At 46.0% G+C, this 23753-nt stretch overlaps 1 protein-coding gene across 8 annotated transcripts in view; it reads right to left on the reverse strand.

Moving 5' to 3' along the window:
• The window catches only part of STOX2 (storkhead box 2), a 221884-nt gene that overhangs the window by 11367 nt on the left and 186764 nt on the right, over nucleotides 1-23753 (reverse strand). For 7 of the 8 annotated variants that reach the window (XM_078445272.2, XM_060652892.3, XM_060652889.3 and 4 more), the window contains one exon: nucleotides 4861-5013. In XM_078445272.2, the coding sequence (XP_078301398.1) occupies nucleotides 4861-5013 (153 nt within the window). Of the gene's footprint in view, nucleotides 1-4860; nucleotides 5014-18038; nucleotides 18162-18269; nucleotides 18599-18979; nucleotides 19620-23753 lie in introns of those variants that run through there. The other variant, XM_060652890.3, reaches the window with a different exon arrangement.

The following is a 23753-nucleotide window of genomic DNA, read 5'->3' on the forward strand; positions in this document are numbered from 1 at the left end:
TCACGACTGCCCAGGTTACTATGCTGTCGTTATAAAGGAAAGCTGAGGCGTAATCCGGAAGAACAGCTGTTACTACAAACCAAAACTGTGACGGTATTACAGAATGAAGTCTTCGTGTCTTGGATCCTCTCGTGTATCGGTCAAGGGATGTCTAATTTGAAAACACAAGCTGGAAACATGCCCTGTCCAATCAACCTTCCACACTTCTACCTGTGAGTCTTCAAGGCTTTAACTGAAAGTCACTGATATTTATGACGCTTATTTTATTATGAAGCCCCAGTATAATGACTGCATCTTCAGTTGTCTGTGAAATCCAGACTTCCATGAGAGGTCTGCAGGGCTTCCCTGGGACAGAGAGATGGCCGTGACGGGTACTTTTCGAAGTTTGCGCATTCAACCACTTCCAGATTCTGTTCCCAAAGTTCATCATGAACTTGGATTTTGAGGGCTTAAAGAACAAAAAGATAAACTCTGTATCCACATAAGGCTGACACCCGACTTCTCTCCTTTTCCACACTTTTACATCTTCCAAAGCAAAAACAGAGATCTAATAACACTGCATGACAACGCGAGGTTACTTAGACTTACATATCCCTTTAATGCCACAAATCCGAAAATCGCTGGAATGGAGCGCTTATGTATACCTTCTGTATGTTAAGCATTTTAGATGGAAACTTTCAATGGGCTTCTCTGGATTATTTCTTCTCATTTGTGAAGAACACTGGCTGAGGGAGAATTTAGCAAGAACCAGTGTAAGGGGATGAGACGGGAGACAGAATATTATATATATATATGTATATATGTGTATATATGTACATATACATATATGATAATATACACATACATGTATGTTAAATGTATATATAATATATATTATATATGTACATATATACATATACACATATACATACATATGCATATATATATACACATACATATGTTAATATTCTCTAGCAAATTCACAAGCAAACTTCAACCCCATTAGCAGCCTATAGGTCTCTTTCTCTGAGAGTCAGCTTTCCTCCCAGGAAGATCCAATCATGAACAACCCAACAAGTACTAGTCAATTTAAGTGATCCTTCTGGATGGGTGGGTGATGAGTCCTTAGCTGAGAAGCATTTATTCTTTTTATACCTCAAGAAAAATTCTTGTTTCTATAATGGAAATTCCAAAATTCAACCAATATAGAAAGGTGATAAAAGGGTTTACATTTCAGTATGTCAGGCATTTTTACTAGGAGACTTTTCACTAAAAACTTTCTTTAGAATATGGGTGTCTAGGGGCACCTGGGTGGCTCAGTTGGTCACGTGTCCGATCTCAGCTCAGGTTATGATCTCGCGGCTCGTGGGTTTGAGCCCTGGTGTTGGGGCTCTGTGCTGACAGCTTAGAGTCTAGAGCCTGCTTTGGATTCTGTGTCTCCCTCTCTTTCTCTGCCCCTCCCCTGCTCATGCTCTGTCTCTCTGTCTCTCAAAAATAAACACTAAAAAAAAAAAAAAAAAAAAAAAAGAATATGGATTTACATATTCTTTTATTACAAAACAGTAATGGAGGCCCAAATCTAGACTATTCTTTTTACGCATAACATACGCATTAAATATGAGAGTTCAAATGTTTTAATGACATTAAGTTAAGTATTAAGTTAAAGTCAAAACTTTATTTTCAGGCAGTAAGCTATATAAAAGTAAACAGTCATGGGGCGCCTGGGTGGCTCAGTCGATTGTGCGTCTGACTTCAGCTCAGGTCATGATCTCACGGTTTGGGAGTTCGAGCCCCGCATCACGCTCTGGGCTCACAGCTTGGAGCCTGGAACCTGCTTCAGATTCCGTGTCTCCCTCTCGCTCTCTGCCCCTCCCCCACTCACCTCTGCCTTTCTCTCTCTCAAAAATAAATAAATATCATAAAGTAAAATAAAATATGGAACTACTGCTGAACAAAGTTTTAAATCATTACTACCACGCCCTAAACCAGTGGTCAGCAAACTTTTTCTCTAAAGAGGTAGAATGTAATTATATTACTTTGTGAGGCCTCTGATCTCCCAGCTGCAACTACTCAATTCTGTAACTGCCGCATAAGCAGCTAAAGACAATACATAAACAAATAGGCAAGGCTGTGTTCTAACAAAGTTCCAAATAAAACTTTATTTACAAGCGTAAGTGGTGGGCCACACTTAGCTTGCTTGCACCCATGGTTTGCCAACCCCTGCCCCAGACTCAGATTTGTACAGCGCCCCTGCAACGTGGGGTTGACCCGTTAGTCATCAGTGTCACAAAGCTGAAAAAGGTGAAGTTCGCTCCCCTCGGCCCATCTGATGACAAGGCATTGAGATCTAAATTCACATGCCATAAAAGCTAGCAAAGCAGTCGTTCTTTTAAGTACAGGTGACCTATGGATTTCTCTACAAAAGTATTCCAACTTAGTGATATTGTAATCAACTGCTTGGCAATTTACTACTTTATTTTGCTCTTTTTCACAATTTACTCTTACATACCGGCTCTGTGTTCTTTCCATTCTCTATTTCATAGCCCAGTAATGGGAGAGATGTAACCAATTTTGGAAAAGCTAGGTGATCCTCACGAAGCTACATAAAAACAGATTTCAAAAGCTGTGGGGAAGTTTGATGTCAGAAGAGGCCAACCAGGTACAAGGCCACCAAGAAGGGTCTTTCTTCACAAGAGCATTACATCTGTGAACCACATCTGTCCCCTTAGATTGCTCTCACCTGGCACTCTGTTTATCTTGCTACTGAAAGGAAAAGGGTTTGCCTGAAAATTAACAAAGAAAGACGATCAGACAGTGAAGAGTATTCAGAGATAATGTTAGAAAATTTAAGGTAATTTATAGGTTGCAAAAGGTCGGTCGGTCTGTGTTAGAGTTTTTAAACAGCACACATAATTTCCAAACATGTTAATTAGAAAACTGAAGAAGGAGGAAATAAATCATGAGTTGACAACATGGGATTCTCTCTCCCCCTCTCTTTCTCTGCTCCTCCCCAACTCACATGTGGGTGCTTTTAAACAGCACACATAATTTCCAAACATGTTAATTAGAAAACTGAAGAAGGAGGAAATAAATCACTGGGACAGCTCAGCTCCCGTGTATTGCCCCCCCCCAAAATCACTGGGATTTGTCCTTCGGGGCAAAAGGAATAGTGGGGAGTCTCAGTCAGTTAGGTGACCAGCTCTTGATCTCCACTCAGGTCAGGATCTCACGGTTTGTGAGTTCAACCCCCGCTTCAGGGACTGTGCTGACAACATGGGATTCTCTCTCCCCCTCTCTTTCTCTGCTCCTCCCCAACTCACATGTGGGTGCTTTCTCTCAAAATACATAAATAAACATTAAAAAAAAAAACAAAACAGAAGTATTCCTCTTGCCCTCTGCCATGGGTGGGGTGCATTTTCTTACACCTCGACCTTGAGTTCGGCCAGGTTTGCTTTGGCCAATGAAATGTCAGTGGGTGTGGTGTGACCGAAGGGCTGAAGAGCCTCTGTATAACCAGACTTGTTCTCTTGTGGCCTCTGTCGTCCTCGTTAGCAGAACTTGCCACTGCTTGTCCCCTTTTCCAAAGAGGATGTGGTACAGGTGGAGCAGGGCCACCTGGGCAGGTCCAGTCTGGATCCGCTGACTCCTGGAGAACCCCCAGACACATGAGCTGAACGTTCACTGCCGTATGCCATCCATGACCTGTGATTGTTACCCGGCATTTTGGTGGCAAAAGGGAACTGATACAGTCCACAGCTTCTGTTTCACCAAGGTCCCTTCTAGGTTGGATGAAAACTATGTCGAGAGTTCATTTTTTGGGTAAGCTCTATTTCCATCTAGGTACATGTCGAGTCCAAGCTGCCAAACTGGTGGCCTGATAATGTGCTTTATTTGACTTGCAAGTCACGGGCACCCGTGTGTTAAAATGTACACACACACCCAACACACACGTAACTGCCAATAGCTAAGGAAATCTACAGATGTCACAGATTCTACAGAGTTTCCAGAGTCTCTTGAAAGAGCAGTAGATTTGAAGCTCTGGCAGGGTTTGACGTTTTTTTGGGGGGGGGGGGCAATACACGGGAGCTGAGGACCGGGCTGCCCCCCTTGAGACAGGTCACGCTGTCTTTAGCTTATCACTATTCCTAACGTCTTCTGGTGCCAGAGGCACCAAATGCCATTGGTAGGGCAGCTGGACTATTGTCTTCTTATTGTAATATTTAAGAGACAAGGAAACATTTTATTTTTTTCCTTTAAAATGAGATCTTAACTAATTTATCAAATATCCTATTATTAAAACTCATCAGGCCATGACACAAGCATGCAAGATTATGTTTTTGTTTGTTTGTCCTTACTATCGCTCTAGTGTAATCCCTTGGGACTAAACTTTTCCGACACCCTCCCATGCGTCACGGGTGGCTCAGTCGGTTAAGCGTCCGACTTCGGCTCAGCCGGAGCCTGCTTCTTCGCATTCTGGGTCTCCCTCTCTCTCTGCCCCTCCCCTGCTCATGCTCTGTCTCTCTCTCTCTCTCTCAAAAATAAATAAACACTAAAATTTTTTTAAAAAATAAAGGTTATGTTGAAGTTGACTAGAACCTTGGTGGGTTTTGCCAGAATTCTTCACGCATCCTGACTGTATTTCTTCTTCTCAGTGCCCCTTAAAAAGAGCATTACACTATCACCTGGAGACGGCACGTTAGTTTTGAAGTAACAGAGATGATTTGATTTCTAATTACAGCCCTAAGGAACGTTTCTGGCCAGTTTTGGCAAAACATTCTTTTTTCTATTACATTTCAATGAGAGGCACCACGGTCCACATGAGGTCCCAGAGCGACCAGCACACATGTCTGTTTGGAAAGTGCTACATTCTCTTCCCATTACCTGGGAAACACGTGGTCAGATGCTCCATCAGTGCTTCCTGGGTGACAGGTTTTCTCGCGGAGTTCATTGCTGAGATGGCCAAGCAAAGGATTTCCCCGAGTGGAATGAACTGAGATTGACTGATGGGAGACATGCTGATTGGTGACACATCACCTGCAGAAAGACAATTTGCAAGGAAGCAGTTCATTAAAAGACCCAGCCTTTTGTCACATGCACGCGCGCGCACACACACACATACACACGCGCACACCATGACCCTTCCTGGTTCCCTGTATCATGAGGACGATCAGCTCCAAACGCTGAAGCTTGTTACGGCCACACAGCGGATGCCCCTCAGGTGGAAGGATGCCCCCCGAGCAGTGGAAGCTCCAATGGCCTCGGCAAACAGAACCTGCCTCTAAAACCTGAGATCTCCTTTCAACAGACTTACAGCTGAAGGGCGTACGACACGAGGCTGAAAAATGAGCTCTGATTTTATTAACTCGGAGCCGGTTTATTTAAGAACTGCCTTTCCCATCTCGACAAATGCACTTGGGGAAACGTGAGGATTCATTCATTCAAATGTTGAGTGGCTCTTCACGTGTCAGCCATCTGCTGGGGGCTTGGGATTTCCTTGGGAGAGGGAGTGAGCTCCCCTCCCCAGATCATCTCTGCTCTCAAGGAGTAAGGGGAGGAGACAGGCGACTAGACCCAAGTCCACCATTCTCCACAGAAGGCTGAATGACAGACTCTGGGACAGAGGGGACAGGGCGGTGGTGCAGCAGCACCGGGGGCGGGGGTGGGGGGTGAGGGGAGGGGGTGCTTAGAAGCTGGAAGTGAGAGGTTTCCCCGAGGATGTGCAGCCTGAATCAGGTGCTGAAGCGGGAGTGTGCCTGGGGACTGGGAGGTGTGGGGGGGAAGGACTTGTAAGCAGCCGCTTTCCGGGGAGGAGTGGGGAAGGGCACGGGGCCACCACGCGGGGACAGCTGAGCACGCGAGGCCTTCACCCTGTGAGGGAGGGTGAGCCACGGAAGGAATTTCGGGAACGACAAAGTCAGATGTGACTTTCAGAAGCCGGATGGACTGGAGGGAGCAGGAGAACGCAGATCACCATCCGCAAGGGACCCTGTGGCCTCCTGCCCGTGTCTGCAACTGGAAGAATCGGTGGCGGAGGACAGGCTGAAGACCCAGCCGCGAGGGGCTGACGACGGTTCGTGAAGCGCATCAACGTGCACCGTGAGGCTCTGTCTTCACTTCTGCGGTCTTTGTGTCGCAGTGTGGTGCTTTTCAAGTTATGTTCCGAGGATTCCTAGGATTCCCCGGCAAGATCTCTGGGGTGGGGCTGGGGCCCCAGCGGAGGGAGAGGCTGGAAGAGCAGGAAAGCCTGAAGGTGCCACCTGGGTGCCACCTGGGGCTCGGTAGGGTGTCGCGTGCAAAAGGGCCCCACAGAAAGAGGGTAAAGTTAGCAGCAGAGGATCTGGGAGCTTCTGAGCTGACTTCCCACACGTATTTACATAATCTCTCCTTTTTTGTTTCCTGGGCCTGATTTCCCCCGTGTAATAAACTCCCAGATGCTGGCCAGAACCCAGGCTCGGGTCAGCCTGTGGCACTGGGCAGTGCCCTCCTGGGAGCGTGTCAGGACCCTCTGGGGTGGGCCGGCTCCTCACTGTCGGGCACTCATAGCTGTGCCCAGCCGCGATTCCTGGTTTGCTGGGAACCCAGAGGCCCTTCGAGAAAGAACCTGAACGTGCTTGGATGGACTAGATGGGAAGAGGGTTGATGGATGGAACCAGGCAACGGGGCCCGGGAATGAAAACCCCCAGAGGGGGGTTAAGCCTAACAGGTGCAGGGATGAGGCAGCGGGAAGCCGGAGTCAAAGCCTGGAGGCCCCACCCCTCCCACCAAGCCCAGCTCAGTTCGGGGCTCCAGTCAGTTCTGCCGTGGCTCTGTGCTCTCCAAGACAGGGCGGAGAAGAGTGGTCGAAGCGAGTGGGGAGTACCCAGGCCCAGAAGGAGAGAACAGCAGAAGGCAGAACTGACCAGAATACATGAGCTTTGGGGGCCAATGGAACAGAAAGAGAAGAATCACGAAGAGAGGCCTCCTGCAAACATTCGGTGGGGTAGCAGTGGGTGGAAGTGAGAACGTGGAATTTTGGCTGCCACTGGGGGCATGAGCATCACTTGCTGGCTGCTAAAGCTCAACTCATACTGGTGGCTCAAAAATGAGGGCTCGGACCATCTCAGTAGGCAAGTGTGCGACTGCCTAGAACAGCGCATATATTTTTAAGTTTATTTTGAGGGGGGAGGGGGAGAGAGAGGAAGAGAAAAAGAGAGAGAGACAGAGAGAGAGAGAGAGAGAGAGAGAATCCCAAGCAGGCTCCGCACTGTCAGCACAGAGCCCGACGCAGGGCTCGAACTCACGAACCTTGAGATCGTGACCTGAGCTGAAACCAAGAGTCTGACACTTAACTGACTGAGCCACCCAGGCACCGTCAGTATATATCTTCTTAAAACCTATTATACCCTCAGTTCAAACCAAATTAATTCTAAAGGCTCAGGCGTAATAGGTGAACCGGTGGTGGTGGTGAGGTGCAGGGGAGGTGGGAGTCTGGAGCTCTTCCCATTCAAATCCCCCCTCCCCACAGCGGCCCCTGTAGCTCAGCCACAGCCTCCGGAAAGATCTCTTCTGGAAGTCCTTCTCTCTCCCTCAGCCTCCTGCAGGAGAGGCTGGGGCACTGAGGCTAGGTTCTTGCTCAGTTGGCTAAGGCATCTGGGGTCAGCGGGCCACGGGGGAGATCAGTGCAGATTCCGGCACCTTCCGACCCGGGATCCATTTGGGAGCTGAACACCTTCTGAACCTTGCCTATCACGATTAAGGGCTTCTCAGAAGACCAGGGATACAAAACCACTAAATATGATCTTTGTTTTTTGAATGTAGGTCTCCCTTCTAGTCTTGTAGAGGATACAGGGAACTTGCAGTCTCCAGAGAAAAGATAGGGCTGTTAGCAAACGGACCGCTTGAGTTCAGGCCACTCTTGTCCTTATGCTTTTAGCTAAAATGATCTGTTTAGTTGAACTGCTATCTTCTAAGTTAATTTCTTTTCATTCTTCGTCGCCAACTACAAGGGCCAGCATGCTTCAAGTGCGTCTGAATTGCATTTGCTTCGAAAAAGCTCAGTGTTGCGACAATATTGAATATATGCGCCATAACTTTTCACTCCGGGTACAGAACGGAATGGAATCTGGAGGCTCTAAGTGACTATCTCGTCACCTCATTTTTTATACTGCACTAAGATAAATTATTTTCCACTCCCCGCAGGTCCCCAAGCCCATAGGCAATCCTTGTCTACCCCGGGGCCCAGGTGCTCCCTAGATGGGCTCCTCTGCTCTACGTCCAGTGCTACCTGCCCTCCAAAGCACCATGCTCTCCCCTGACCCATTGGGATGGCTTGGATGACTGTCACTTTTCCCTCTGACCTGACACTGCTTTCCTCACAGGACAGCCAGGTCTTAGAAAAACAGAAAACATGCCCCCGCCCTGCAGAACGTCCTACAGTGACTGCGCACAGCGCCCCAGAGAGGGATCGCTTCACCAGGCCTGCAGTGGCAGGGTCAGGGTCTGGGCCTGTCCACCCACCTCTGGGACGGTCACCCTCCCAGTTCCCCACCCTCTCCCTCTGCCACGCTCACAACCTCCTCTGTTCTCTGATCACGACAAGCTTTTTCTGCACTGGGGCCTCTGCGTGTGTTGAGCTTCTGGGATGCTCCCTGCACAGGCCTTTGCTGGACTGGCTTCTCCTCCTTTGGGTCTCAGCTTAAGGCGGGACCTCCTCAGGGAGCCCTGTCCTGACCACCCGATGCACTGCTGTCCCAACGCTACAAGAGAGACTCTCTCCTGTTACCCGAGTCTGATATGTGATTTAGAGTAAATGCATATTTGGTCTTTATCCCCATTTCTTGCACAGAGCTCCTAAAACCAGGGGGAATTTCCTAGGTGAGGAGAGAGATAAGGTGTCTTTTGTTATGTTAATCAGGTGGCTTTTTGACCTGAAACTAGGGACAGACCGGCAGGAAGGGGGAGGGGAGGAGCTGGTGGCCGGGAGACTAACTGTGACTAGAGATGGAACTTGCAGTCCTACTGCCAGCCTCCAGGGAGGGGAGAGGGGCTGCAGGTTGAATCAGTGGCCAATGGCCAATGATTTAATTACGTTTCCGTAATGAAGCCTCCATTGAAAACCCAAAGGATGGGGTCCAGAGAACTTCCACGCTGGTGAACACGTGGATATTTGGGGAAGAGAGGTGTGCTCAGGGAGGGTCATGGAAGGTCCGAGCCCCTTCCCTGCACTTCGTCCCATCAGCTCTTCTGAGTTGTATCCTTGGATAATAAACCAGCACTCTAATAAATAAAGTGTTTCCCTGAGTTCTATGAGCAAGTTAACTGAATCCAAGGAGGACTCATGGAAACCAATTTATAGCCGGTCAGTCAGAAGCACAGGTGACAATTTGGGCTTTTGGTCGGCTTGGAAGGGGGGCAATCTTACAGGAGTGAGCAAACTCACAGCTACTTTGTGGGCGAACACATTGTTTCTGAGCCGCCATAATTCATATTGTTCTAAAACGAAGGGGTAAACAGGTTTTACTCCGGCTTTATTTTCTTACAAACATCCATTTAAACATAGTCCTCAGGGAACATCTGCCAAATCCCAAAGAATTCAGGTAAAACCTGTGGGATCTGATGCTATCTCCAGGAAGATGATATCAGAAATCAGCTGAACTGTAGGACAGTCCGCTTGTGTTGGAGAACTGCTTGGTGATGTGGAAAACCCACACGCACACCTGAACTGGTACCAGAATCTCAGCAAGCTACTCTCTTCACTGTCTGAGTGTGTGTGCGTTGTGTCTGTGTGTTCACTGTCTGTCTCGCCCACTTGACTAAGAGCTCCGTAAAAGAACAACATCTGAATGCTACGTTCCTACTAGATTTCCGATGCCTAGAATAATGCAGAGAATACATCACACACCCAGTAAGTGTTTGTTGAATGAATGAATGAATGAATGAATAAATGGCCATTGATAACACTGTAATCCTAGGAATTTCTCAGGGTATTTAAAGGATTGCGACTTCCCTCTTGTATCTTGCTAAATAATTTCAAACAAAATAACAAGAGACCGAATGATACTTAACCGTGCAATTTCTAAGACTCCCTTTATTAATTTCATCAACAACAGAGCACCCAAACACAGCAGTTACCACAGGAAAGTAATTATATATTAAGTGAGGTTTAGGACACACATTTAAGATCTGTATTAAAGGAATCATAGGTATCAATACAACACATCATTCAAGTTTACCATGATTTTCTATGGCTCTTTTATATAAAGACCTGCTTAATGAGCCAGCTAATCACTCTTAATTAAAATACTAGAAAATTCTTCCAACAACTGGACCACATTTACAGTCAAAGAAGAAAACAAGGGAACGTAAATACTGCCAAAATCTTGTGGGTCACCATAATCTACAGAAACTACCACGCTGTGTATAAACTATGAATTGTTACTTGCCTATAATTTATGGGATGGATTTTTCTATTGTCAGAATTAGTTCTGTACGCATTCAATAAAGACAACTCATGGCTCCTTTGCAGACTAGCAAATTCTTTCTGGACCACAATTCTGTCCTGTTGTTCCAAAAAGAAGGGGTAAGGGGTAAGTAGGTTTCACTTCAGCTTTTACCTTCTTACAAACATCCATTTAAGTACAATCCTCAGGGGACATTTGTCAAATCCAAAATAATTCGGATAAGACCAAGCACGGTGCCTTGGACAGAGGAAGCATTCCGTAAGTTACTGGTAAATAAACTGCAACTCCGAGAAGACATGAAAATATTCCCATTGTAAGCAAACCTCTTTGCTTTTAAGAGCATTCGACATTAAAGCTCGATGCCTCAGCGAACATTTGGACGCCGCTTTCATTTAAGGTACTGGTCAGCTGAGAAGCATGAGGACAGAGGAGACCGTCTGCCCAGGGTCACGGGGAGAAGGTGGGGAGCCCGGCAGAGGCGGGATAGCAGGTGTGGGGCAGCACCCCCCTTCCCCGGGGAGCGGGGCACACCTGGGCACAGCTGGAGCAGGCTAGCAAGAAAAACAGGAGCCAGGTCCTGCCTGACCAGAGGCTTCGGTCCAATTCTTGGTGCTGATGGGGAACCTCTGCGTGTGTTTATACGGAGGAATCACGTGACATGTTGGTGTCAGAAAATCAGTTCTGTGCCACCGTGGGAAACAAACCGGCAACTGGAACAACTGCCCAGGCAGTTGACAAGGGGCATCCGGCACGACAGGTAGAAATCACGCCCGTGCTGACTTTCTTCGTCCCTCAGTATCTACAGCTAGTTATTTCCACCTCAGTGATATCTGTACCCCAAGCGTGCGATTTTACTGTTGAAACCCCCCTCTCTATTTTCCCTTCCAACTTCTGGCCAGTTCCTTTAGCTGGAATTATTTAAAAAAAAAAAATGCTCGCTCACATAATTCATCCTTTCAAGAAATATATTTGAGAGCCTGTTATATATTCAATACCTTTAGGCACTCGCCTTGCAAAGTGGTTCCTATCTTGGTTCTATTTGTGTGCCAAAAAAAAAAAAAAAAAAAAAAAGTACTGTAATAAAGCTCTGTTCTTTATAAATGCCTTTTTTTTTTTTCAGTCATCAATCTGGGTTCTCCGGACTCCTCAGTCTCTGCATATGAGGGAGGGCAACACAGAGCCTAGGAAGACACGACTTGCATGACAATTTATACCCATCTCTTCCCAGATGATAACTGCAGCTTTCCAAAAGATACCTAACTAGAAGAGCAAGCATACCATTTCCTTCCATCTTAAAGTCCCCATCTTCACACGACCGTAAGAAAAGGACAGCCATAGGGGCGCCTGGGTGGCTCAGTCGGTTGAGCGACCGACTTCGGCTCAGGTCATGATCTCACAGTTCGTGAGTTCAAGCCCCGTGCTGGGCTCTGTGCTGACAGCTCAGAGCCCGGAGCCTGTTTCAGATTCTGTGTCTCCCTCTCTCTCTGCCCCTCCCCCCCCTCAAAAATAAATACACGTTAAACAAACAAACAAACAAACAAACAACAGACAGCCATAGTTCTTCCAGGTGAACTACATGATAATAAACTACAACACTGAAAATACCCCGAAGCCCATCTTCTATCTTAACCTTCTTCAAATAACCCATTTTTTTCAAGCACCAGCATTATGTTTAAATTACCCTGTTTTCCTGTTTATTTTTAAACACAACTCTTCCTTGTAAATGCCAATTTAATCTGTACTCTGGATTGAAGAGTTACCTTCGACTCCAATCAAGTTCATGAGTCAAAGCAGCCTACTTCCAAGCGCGGTTCTGCGACTGTACTAATTTCTAATCGGCAAATTCCCCACATACAAAGGCATTCAGGAGGTATTTTGCTAAGCGCCCAGTCTCTCCCAGCAGAACACAATTACCACTCTGCGCTGTTTCCTCATCTGAGAAGGGAAATGACGTCAAAGATTCCTTCAGGCTCTCAATGATTCTGTGATTCTATGTCAATGCAGCAGGATTCTGGCATAAAAGCAGAATATAGTACTCATGTGTAGGTCTGTTTCCATCTTGCCGGGGAAACTATTTTAATAATCAATCCAATCTGGAAAAAAAGTAGGCTTTAATTTTAAAAAGAATAGCAAAATATATTGGCTATTAATCTTTTCCCTTGTAATAAAGGCTTCATCATTTACTCTTTCTCATTCAAAGTCTTGCTCAGCTTTGCTCCTCGGGATGAAAGCGTGCCTGTTTTTGTTCTCTGTGTTGCCAAAATTAACACTAAAGTTAAAATTATAGATGCCAATAAAATTACCACATGCGGTAGATACCGTGACTCATAAAAATGGTCAAACATGCCTATAAAATGTGCAGTGGGCACAGCGGCAGGACGACTCTATTCCTTCCAATGAGCTATTCACGGAACTCCTGACAAGCCAAGTTTTACCTGAACACACCCTTGAGCCTGGGGAAGTCATAAGCTCTCTGAGGTTAAGTGAACAACGTCTCTGATGCAGGGCATCAGACGGACCTTGTGTTTTACAATGAGTTCAATTTATGAACCCCAATTTTACGTATAAATATTGTTTGGTTCTTGGAACAGACGGTCTACTATGATATATTTTTTTAAAAAGTTGCTCTAGAGGAACACGTATTCCCTTCCCATACCCTCTCGAGCAGACAGCGACCCCTGCAGGAGGGCAGAGCATTACAGCTGCGTTATTTTAAACAGCTTTCCCTTGGAACCAAATTACCATACTTGACTTTCAAATGTTTGCATTTGAAATCTAAAAGGAAACTGGCAGTGAAAAAGCCCCCTTTACCAGTTTACTATATGTTTGGTTTAAATGCCACTGTTTTCAGAAATTTAAGGCTGGGCCTTCCCTGCAATAGTCGATGGCAGTAAAGATGACATTTTTTTCTTTAAAAAAAAAAAAAAAGGAATTTTAGAACATTTAGAAATTCTACGAAAGCTTTTCTAAAGTCACCTGGTGCTTTATGTCAACACATGATGAGTGTCTTAAAGAAGGTTCAATTCCTAAACTACCATTTGAATAAACGAACTGTCTTAATCCCAAAGAGAAATGTAAATAAGGGGTTCCCATTAATAATAGTAAAGTTAATGGTGTCCATTCCCCGTGACTTTCGTAAGAAACTTCTGATGAGAGTGAACGAGCAATCATGGTGGCATATGGTGCACACACGTGCACACACGTGCACACACACACACACACAAATGGGTTAATGCCACCGCGTCTCCTGAATCTTTCTGCTTAGCAGTCTGTCTAATGCACAGACATGCAGCTAGGTGTGATGACAAATCAATCGTTTCAGAAACCCATTATCTTCCTCCGTCTACGAGCTTTCATTAGTTATATTAGCTATCATTCTTGTTAGCTGAGATTTGACTACTGATACAAAATTGCCACAGGATAAGCAGAGATGGGCAAGCCAGAAAGGGTGGAGGATGAGGTAGAGAAGGGCAACCCATGGGCAGTGATGGGTGAAAACCCCCTGCTGGGGGGCCCTTGTCACCGTCAGCAGGAATGCTTCAGACATCTCTCTAATCAGAATCAGATAACACCGCTGGACCATTTTGCTCTTGTGCTAGATGTGTAGCTGAAAAGTTAGGATGGCAATACGAGCCATCGGGCCAATTAAATGCTTCAGTAATTCAAACCTTTGCTCGGGCTCCACATTAGCACGTGTGTATGGACTAAAACCTGGCGGAGTGCTATTCACAAGCAGGCACTCAAATGCTTGTTGAATACCTAGGGACGGCACATACATGGACAAGGCAAGGTGAGACCCTGCTAACTGCCAGACGTTTCCATCACCAGCTGCCTCCTTCTCTTTAGACCCTCATCCGGGGCTAAGTTACAGCCATTTACCCCCAGGGATAAAATCATGACGAAATACCAGTCCTAGTTGAACAATTAATTTCTCAGGTGTTACACACCAGTAGGGCACCTGGCCAACGGAAGTCCTTTGTAAGACAGTGTCCTCCTTCTCTTCAATTTAAGTGCATCGTGTGAGACCGGACCCACGTGCCTAAGTTAATCCATCCCGCACCAGAACCCAGCCTCACACCAGAGACGGATCAGATGCTCCAACTTGCACCGATGAGATTTCTCAAGGACAGTTTAATACGTGAGTCTAACACCTCCAGGGTCATTCTCTCCCACCATTTACAAGGTAGAATCACCACAGCTGTTCCTCAGTCTCTGTACTCCCGGATTCACTAGCTTATTGCCAGTATTGCAACCATACTGTGACTGATTTCTCTAAAATGCGATTATACCAGGACAAGAAGGCCTAATTAAATGACAGTTCCCAAATTACAGCACAATTATACTGAATGACTGCTACCAACTCCCCAACAACTGAATGCTCTAACCACCCCTTCCAACAGTCATGGAGGCTGTCACGAAAGAACCACGTAAGAGTCTACTGGAATGAGGTACAGAGGCCAGAAGAGAGACACAGAGAAAACGCCCAACTCACTGTACCAAGAAGGAACTTTACTCTCCCAAGTCTGGCATCACAAGACGGATAGAGGCCATGGACTCTGCAGCCAAGACTGTAGGTTCAGAGCCCAGTTCTGCTCTTCACTGGCTGCGGGATTTGGGGCAAAATAGTTAATTTCGGGGGTTGCAGTTTCTTCTCGGGCGAAGTACACAAAGTGATGTTCACCTTACAGAGTTGAGGGGATTAAAGAAGATAAGGGATATTGGGTGCTTATGCTGCCCCTGAGACCTAAAAACTATTTGGCAAATGCAGGAGTATTATAATTACCTACCCTGAGCCCATTTAAACTTATTCCATTTATTCTTTGGTGGTGTTTGAATATCTACAGATAGCAATTCAATAGAACAATCACTCTGCCCTAAAAACGAACTTTTTTGTTTGTAAACAAAACTGAGACATCTGCAAAAAGAATAAGAGAGTAACAGTCTTTGTTACACTAGTATGAATTTGTTTAATCGGACCACTCACCTCTTAAATGTGAGCATAAGCACTGAGTGAATGGAATAGTTTGACTGGGAAGCAGAAAAGCTAAGATATATACGTATATAATTTTATATATGTATATATACGTATTAGATGTGTATATATGTATTATATATGTATGTGCATATGCATATATGTATTATATGTGCGTACATATACATGTATAAAATATACACATATATTATATACAAGAATTCTACACATATATTATACACATTAATATATACACATATATTATACACATATCATATATACTTTATATGTATATATACCTATATATGCATACAATATATGTGTGTGCGTGTGCGTGTGTGTGTTGTGTGTAAACATACAACATTTGACATGTATTACTGGGCTGGGGGAGAATGGTGTGAAAGCAAAGGGGAAGAGAGAAGGGCACCAGAAGATGAGAAATTGTATGGATAGAGAGTTACAAGGACACCAAACAAAGCTGGCCTCTTTGGAAATTTTGGCTGGGCCACTCCCTTACCTGAGAAAGGAAACTCCGCCTTTGAGGAGGTACCCTTAGGACCAAAAACCAGTGACACTAGGAGCTACATAATCTCTGACAGAACCTGAGGTACAAAGAGCCATGATGGTTACCCCTTCTAAGGAAAACATCCTGTGGGATTCAAGGGAGTCACTTACGCACAAAATCTCGGAGTTTTGCACACTCCTTGCCTACGGATGGCTTGTCCGGTAATATGCCTCCTAATCAAGTAAATCATAACCAATGTCCCCATTGAAGGGTCGCATCTTCACACCTGTTCTTAACAGTAACAACCCTCTACGAGCAGCGTACGACTCTGTCCGGAACCGTATCTCAAGGTAAGAACAATCATCATGGCTGGAATTTGAACTCCTGACGTCCATCCTGCAGTAATCTACCTTGTGAAGACTCTTAAAATGAACAAAACAGACCATTCTCGCCCTCTGTGACAAATGAATGCTTTTTAAACTGCCTCTCTTCTGAATCCACTATTTAAGGAGGATTCCCGTGTACAGGGAACTACTAGGAGATGGGAACTGTAGACACGGACATAAATCTCGATCCTTGCCTTCAATGAGCTTATGGTTTGGGTGGGGAAACATGAAATAAATGCATGAAAACGCAAGCAGCTAGAACATACTTAAATCACTGTTTACAACATCCTTAGAAGAGATACAAGAAAATACATGAATGGCTAGCAAATTAACTCAATAATAGGAATTTACTCATATATAATTACATTCATCTATCCACAGACAGAAGTAGGAATTCTATAATAGCATTAAGAAATGACCTTCTGTTGGAGAAATCAGGGAAGGCTTTACGCAAGAGGGAGGCTTTGAATAGGGTCTTTAAGGATGAATCGAAATGATGGGTGTGGGGACCTTATATAATTACTGTATATTCTCAATATACTACGGTGTCACCAAGCATCTTTTTTTTTTTTTAAACTTTTTTTTTTTAACGTTTATTTTTGAGACAGAGAGAGACAGAGCATGAACGGGGGAGGGGCAGAGAGAGAGGGAGACACAGAATCGGAAGCAGGCTCCAGGCTCTGAGCCATCAGCCCAGAGCCCGATGCGGGGCTCGAACTCACGGACCGCGAGATCGTGACCTGAGCCGAAGTCGGCCGCTTAACCGACTGAGCCACCCAGGCGCCCCCCAAGCATCTTTTAATACTGACTCAACATGCTCGACTTTGCTTTGAAGATGCACAGCACTGTGCACAAAGAAGAGACATCTTTAACCGTGTAGAAAGGAAGCATGCTTTCTGCCCCTCCGTGGAAGAGTGAGCGAGGGCGATGGATATGAAAGCAAAGAGAAGAAGAGGGGTTCAAGGAGCCTACCCAATGCAGAGTTTGCATTTTAAAATGTTCTCATTATGAGTACAAACGACATCAGGGATTTGGCGCTCTCGAAACATCTTTAATAAAAAAGAGTGCTAAACCTATGAATCCGACGAGATAGTTAAAGCCACGCTTTCGGATTTGCCAAGTTTCACTTTGGAAACGTAGCATGTAATGGACTTCTGAGACCACATTTTGCCATCTCACTATTTAAAGAAAAAAAAAAGCTTCTGTGTGAAAAGCCCATGGATGTCGTAAGAAAACAGCTACGTAATCATTTGAATCCTAAAGCAGACGAGGAAGAAACACGCTTGCTTCCTTAGTGGTTAATAGCAACCTCAATCTGATGTTAGTGTTGGAAACAGTCCCTGAGCGTATAAATCAGGCTCTCTTGGATTTCAGTGCGCTACATGTAGGTTAACAGGCCAAATAACACGCCAAATTTCGGGGACTATATTAATGGAGAAGAAGACATTTCAAACAGTATTTGTAGAATGCCCCCACCGGAAGAGTAGAAGAGATACTACAGCGGATGGAAATCTGAAGCGGTTTAATTATCTCCTGTTCGCGAATCCTACAGCTGTCTGACTTTTCAGCTCTGATGTGACTTAGGATGAATCATGCTGCTGAGGTGGCATCAGCCTACCACGGGGCATGTCTGCTGCCTAAGACTGAGGCGAGACCGCCTTTCAGGGGACAGTGTACTCTTCTCAAAGCGGGCGTCGACATCTTACCATATGGCTTCGCACACAACACGTCTTGAAAGAAAAGCAGGGAAAACGTACCTGACCCTTTCTGGACTGGCTCCATGCCCCAGGTAGCTTTGACGCTAAAGCCTGGTGCATGCTAGGGGACTGCATCCAGGCACAACAAGGAGGAGCCAGTGACAGAAACGGACGTCCTAGAATCTGGAATAAGAAGAAAGAGTAAACCTTCGAGTAATAATATCCTAAATATGAGCATTTCAGATTGGCTACTGAGGGCACGTGGAACATAACAGGAATCTGGTACTTTACCTTCGGAGGTCTACTTTTAAAAACTGAGTTTTCCAGAACTCTCAGCTCTTCTTACAATTCGGGGCTCGACACACTGGTTCAAGTTCGGTTCAAAAGCTGGCAAGAAGCACCTTTAAAAAGGCTCTGTGAATGTACTTTGCTGGTAACGATTTTAGAAGAAAAAACCAACAAACAAACAGATCCTCTTTACCAGTCTTTCCTCCTATTTGCATGGGACAGCTGGGGTCTGTCCCGTGCCTATCTCATACATCACAGCCACTCGCACTGAGCCAGTATCGCACTGCAGTGCCTCGGGAATCTGCAGTATCACTCCTCTTCTGCCTTGTTCTCTGCAAAGTGAAGTCATAGGGACGGATCAGCCAACCTGACTTCTCACTACCCTGCCCAGAATCCTTTGTGAACCGAAATGAGTCATCGCTCCAAGAAAAGCTACAGCCTCCTCTGGTTGTCTGCGCTGGCTCCTTTGTCTGTGCAGCGCGGAGACTCTGGGCTGGGAACGCACCCCGGGCCTGGGGCTGCGAGGGGGTGCGTCCTCCTTCCAAGGGACCCGGGTCCCCTCCCACGCGTTAGCGCCAACTCAGATCTTTGCATCATTAAAACAGCAAAAAAGGGCACGTACCTCCGGATGCTTGAAGAACGAACACACACACACACACACACACACACACACACACACACACATTGAAATTGATCTAGCGTCATATACTCACCAGTCTGTAATTATAAACCTGACACATTCCCTCTCCCTCTCCCTCTCCCTCTCTCTCTCTCTCTCTCTCTCTCTCTCTCTAAGGCTGGCTTTTCATTGTGATGCAGGACGGATCTCCCTCCTGTGTGTAACAGGCGGCTCGACTGTAACACTGGATCAAAGTTTAGCTGCAGTGAGCTATTTGTCATAAATTCCAGGCGCCGCACAAGCCCTCGCACGCCTGGGTCTCCTCGTTGCCGGCACAGCCCACAGGCTTGTGGCACCCGCGGCCACAGCTCCCGCAGCCCCCGCCGCCGCCCCGGAGAGGCGGTGTTGGGAATGAGGTCACTATGTCAGGAACTCATTCCAGCGTGAGCTTCTCCTGGGCTCGCCACACAGCTGAAACTGCACAGAGCGCTAGGATTCACAGGGTGGTTGTTGGTGGTGGTGGTTTTTACATCGTGGCTTCCTCTGCTTTTTCTTTTCTTTTTTTTTTTTTTTTTTAATTTTCTGTGTCTCAGACCAGTAAGGCCAAAAAAAAAAAAAAAAATACACAGTTGTGTGAAAACGTCTTTTTCGCTGCACTGTGTGTGAGCCCTGCACCAACTAACTCATGCATATGCACGTGTACGTGGTTGTATTTATAGACACACATACACAGCACGGGGCCCTATTTCATCAGAGCCAGAGAGGAAACGCTTCATCTCTATTTAGAGTACACGAAACAACATATAAACATCTCGAGAGGGAAGGGGGGTGGGAGTTGGGGAGGGAGGAAAGGAAGATAGGGACATCAGCAGTCAGCGCTAAAACCGCAGAGAAATGGAGCCTGCGAGGAAAAGAATAATTAGGGAAGAAGTGAATTCTGTGCTCCTAGGAAGGATGCCGTCCAAACTGCCCCAAAAGGAAGGACACCAAAGCAGGCACCTCTCACGCTCTGCACTCAAGAACCAGGTATCAGTAAATCATCCGATACAAGAAACCAAAGAGATTTGGGTAGCAGGGGATGCATGTACAGTATGTTCCCCACATCGTCACAAATACAGCAACTAGCCTTCCCTGAATATAAATTACAGGGCACAACCAGAGCTGGGAGAACAAACATGCACTGAATCTCTCAGTGAGACTATGCCAGATTGCTGAGTTCGGACGGTCCCTCGGCTACAATCCTACCAGAATCCTTTCTTCTTGTAACTTCTGTGATGTAGCCTGTCTCCCGCGACCTCCTCCCACAGGAGCCGGGGTCTCATCCCAGCCTGGGCATAGCCCCCTGGGGAAGGCCCTCCCTCCAGGAACTGAGTCCTATGACCCCACGGAGGGATTCCCATCCTGCCCTCGGAAAATAAAAAACTTATAACCCTCTTCTGCCTGACCAGTCACTCGGTATCTACAAATAAAAATCCCATCCCTACATTCCAAATGATCTCTTCTCTCGTCGCCTACAGTTTGGGACACTTCGTGACCACACACACTACATGCTCATTGATTGACTGACTGATACATGGTCTTGACATTATTAAATAGTTTCTTCAGATCCCTCAACCATCTGACACCTTCCAAATCCTCTGCTCTCGTGGTTTCCCTACTTTGCTTCTGCTCTGGCGTATCAACTTCCCTCTTGAAATGTTGTACAAAGAACCAGGATGCCTGGGTGGCTCAGTGGGTTAAGCACCTGGCTCTCGGTTTCAGCTCCTGTCACGATCTCACGGTTTCGTGAACTCAAGCCCTGTGTTAGGCTCTGCACTGACAGCACAGCGGCTGCTTGGGATTCTCTCTCTCTCGCTCTCTCTCTGCCTCTCCCCCCGCCGCCCCGGCTTGAATGATCTTTTGCTCTCTCTCTCAAAATAAATAGATAAACTTAACAAAAAACGTACAAAGAACCAAATACACTCTAGCTGTGTTCTCACCGTTACCTCCCTTGTTCTGGACTCTGTATTCACGTGGCCTGAGACGATACAGTAGGCTTTTGGCTGAGTCAGATGGTCAACCCCCAGAGGACTTCTTCACATTAACTGCTATTAAATCAGGTCTCATTTATACACTTGAAAAAAACCCTCATCCATGATGCCCTATGCATTTTCATCAGAAATGGTTTAGTTTTGATTTTCCTTCCTGATGTATTACTTCCTCTCATTAAAAAAATTTTTTTTAACGTTTATTTATTTTTGAGAGAGAGAGAGAGAGAGACAGAGTGCAAGTGGGGGAGGGGCAGAGAGAGGGAGACACAGAATCCGAAGCAGCCTCCAGGCTCTGAGCCGTCAGTGCAGGGCCCGATGTGGGGCTCAAACTCACGAGCCGTGAGATCAGGACGTGAGCTGAAGTCGGACGCTTAACCCACTGAGCCACCCAGGCGCCCCTGCTTCCTCTCATTTAGAATGCCACCTAGACTCTCATCCGTGACACAGACTGAGACTGTGGCCCAGCACCGGGGCCTCCTGCCAGGACGGCTCACCTTGACTTGACTCCCTCTGGGTGTGGTTGTGTCGTTAGTTATAAATCCGCCAAATCTGCCTTCTCCAGCTCGTTCCTGTCAGGCACAGTCTGATCACTACAAGGTTAAAAAGTATGCCTCGTAAAGCACTGCACTGTAAGCGTGCAGTGATGTAGCTATAGAATAAATGTATGAAAAATGAAGCTCTAAATAGAGTACCTTTAGCTCTGGCAATGTAAGAGCCTCTGAGGAAGCTCTGGGTCACTGGACCACCTCCTGATAGCTAAAAATTCAGATTTCCTCTATGATATAGAAAAGGTTGAATAAATGGATAAAGAAAAAAAAATACCCAAAGAAAAAGGATGGAAAATTACAAATCAAAAGGTATTCAAAATTTCTAACATCTGAATATGTATGTTTCCACCTATACATGGGCCTCCAATGACCATATTAGAAACTCACCTAAGCTTTCCAAGGACCCAGTATTAGAAACTCACCTAAGCTTTCCAAGGACCCAGCTTTCCACTTTACCCAGTAAAGTAAGTACTATTATCGTCCCCATTTTTTAAAGTTTATTTATTTAACAGAGAGAGAGAGAGAGCACGAGTGGGGTGGGGGCAGAGAGAGGGAGAGAGAATTCCAAGTAGGCCCCATGCTGTAAGCACAGAGCTCAATGTGGGGCTTGAACTCACAAAGTGTGAGATCACGACCTGAGCAGAGATGGAGAGTTGATGCTTAAACGATTGAGCCACCCAGGCTTCCCATTATTATCCCCGTTTTAAAAAGAGATTCACTCTTTCTCAAGTTCCCACAGTTGCTAAGCGGCAGAAGCAGGATTTGAACCTGCAGAACAAGCCCCAGAGCCCGTGCGTTGTATCACCCTGGCACGCTTGGGTGGCTCAGTCGGTTGAGCATCCGACTTCGGCTCAGGTCATGACCTCACAGTTTGTGAGTTCTAGCCCCGCATCCTCTCTGCTGTCGGCGTGGAGCCCGCTTCGGATTCTCTGCCTCCCTCCCCCACCCCCTCTGCCTATCTGCCCCTCCCCCGCTGTGCCCTCTGTTTCAAAAATAAACAATAAAAAAAACACCACATATAAGGCCCCTCAACTATTATAATAAAATAACCATTGGTAACCAAATTCTTTAAAAACCCATGCCTGAATTTTTACATTTAAACTGATGGCAATTCACTTCATTAGCACATGAGGCCAGTGGGGGCCTCAGGGGGGGTCCCCTTCCTAGCAGTTGCCTTGACCAGTTCTGCACCCCCTGATGGGCTGCTTCCAGCCTTGGCCTCTGCTGGCAGACGGTTCCTAAATTATCATGCAAAGGAGGGTGACTGATCACCTTAAGCTCATTTTGCCATCCTACTAATAGCACGGTGAGTTTTATGATGGACAACCATTAGCGTTAACTCAGAAATAAAGGCGAGAAAGGCACTCTGATGGTTTAGGTACCAGTCTCTGATGGGGAGAGAAACTCAAGAGAAGCGTTATGAGCAGTCCTCGTCCTCCTCCCCGCCCCCCCCCGCCGCTGCCTCTTGCTGCTTTTAATAACAGCTTTGGTGTTACGGTAAAGATTTACAAACATCACACAGACTGTCGCAGAGGTGATTTGATCAGTTGATGAGGCGTGGGCAGAGGTTGTGCCTGGCACTTGACTGGTTCCTTGGCAAAAGAGGACATCGTAGCACCACCCAGTGACACAGTCACGCAGGATTTTACAGCCTTAGAGCTGCTGTACTTGATAAAGGACAGCAGTAAGTATCTTAAATCGGTTAAAAATATTTATTGGGTACTGAGCTGCAAAGTCTATGGTAAAGATGGAGATTTGAGCATGTGTGAATAGTGTACGTAATGTAGGATATATATATACTGAGCTGCAAAGTCTATGGTAAAGATGGAGATTTGAGCATGTGTGAATAGTGTACGTAATGTAGGATATACAGTGGTACACACACCTTTTTATGAACAGGTGACATGGTTTCTACTCACAAGAAGCCTATAAAACACTTGAAGAGATAAGACATCCACACAGAAGAAGTGCAAAAAATACAAGACAGTGTCTGTCCAAGAGGAGGAACGGGTGACAGGTGCCTCTGAGAACTCTGGAGTAAAGTAGCTGGCCGAAGCAGTCAGGGATGGCTCGAAGGCCAAGGCAAGTTTGTCCTAAAATCCGGACGGGTGGGAGACAGAGAAAGGGGATACCACGTTTTAGAACATGAGCTCCTTGGAGGGAGGGGCTTTTGCATGCCTTATGTTTACAGATGTATTCCTGAAAAAGTGCCCAGCCAATGGAAGGCACGAAATAAATAGGTGCTGAATGAATGAACGGATGAATGAATGAATGAATGAATGGCCTGGAG

Source organism: Panthera onca, chromosome B1, assembly GCF_046562875.1.
Source record: "Panthera onca isolate mPanOnc1 chromosome B1, mPanOnc1 haplotype 2, whole genome shotgun sequence".
NCBI classification, from domain to species: domain Eukaryota; kingdom Metazoa; phylum Chordata; class Mammalia; order Carnivora; family Felidae; genus Panthera; species Panthera onca.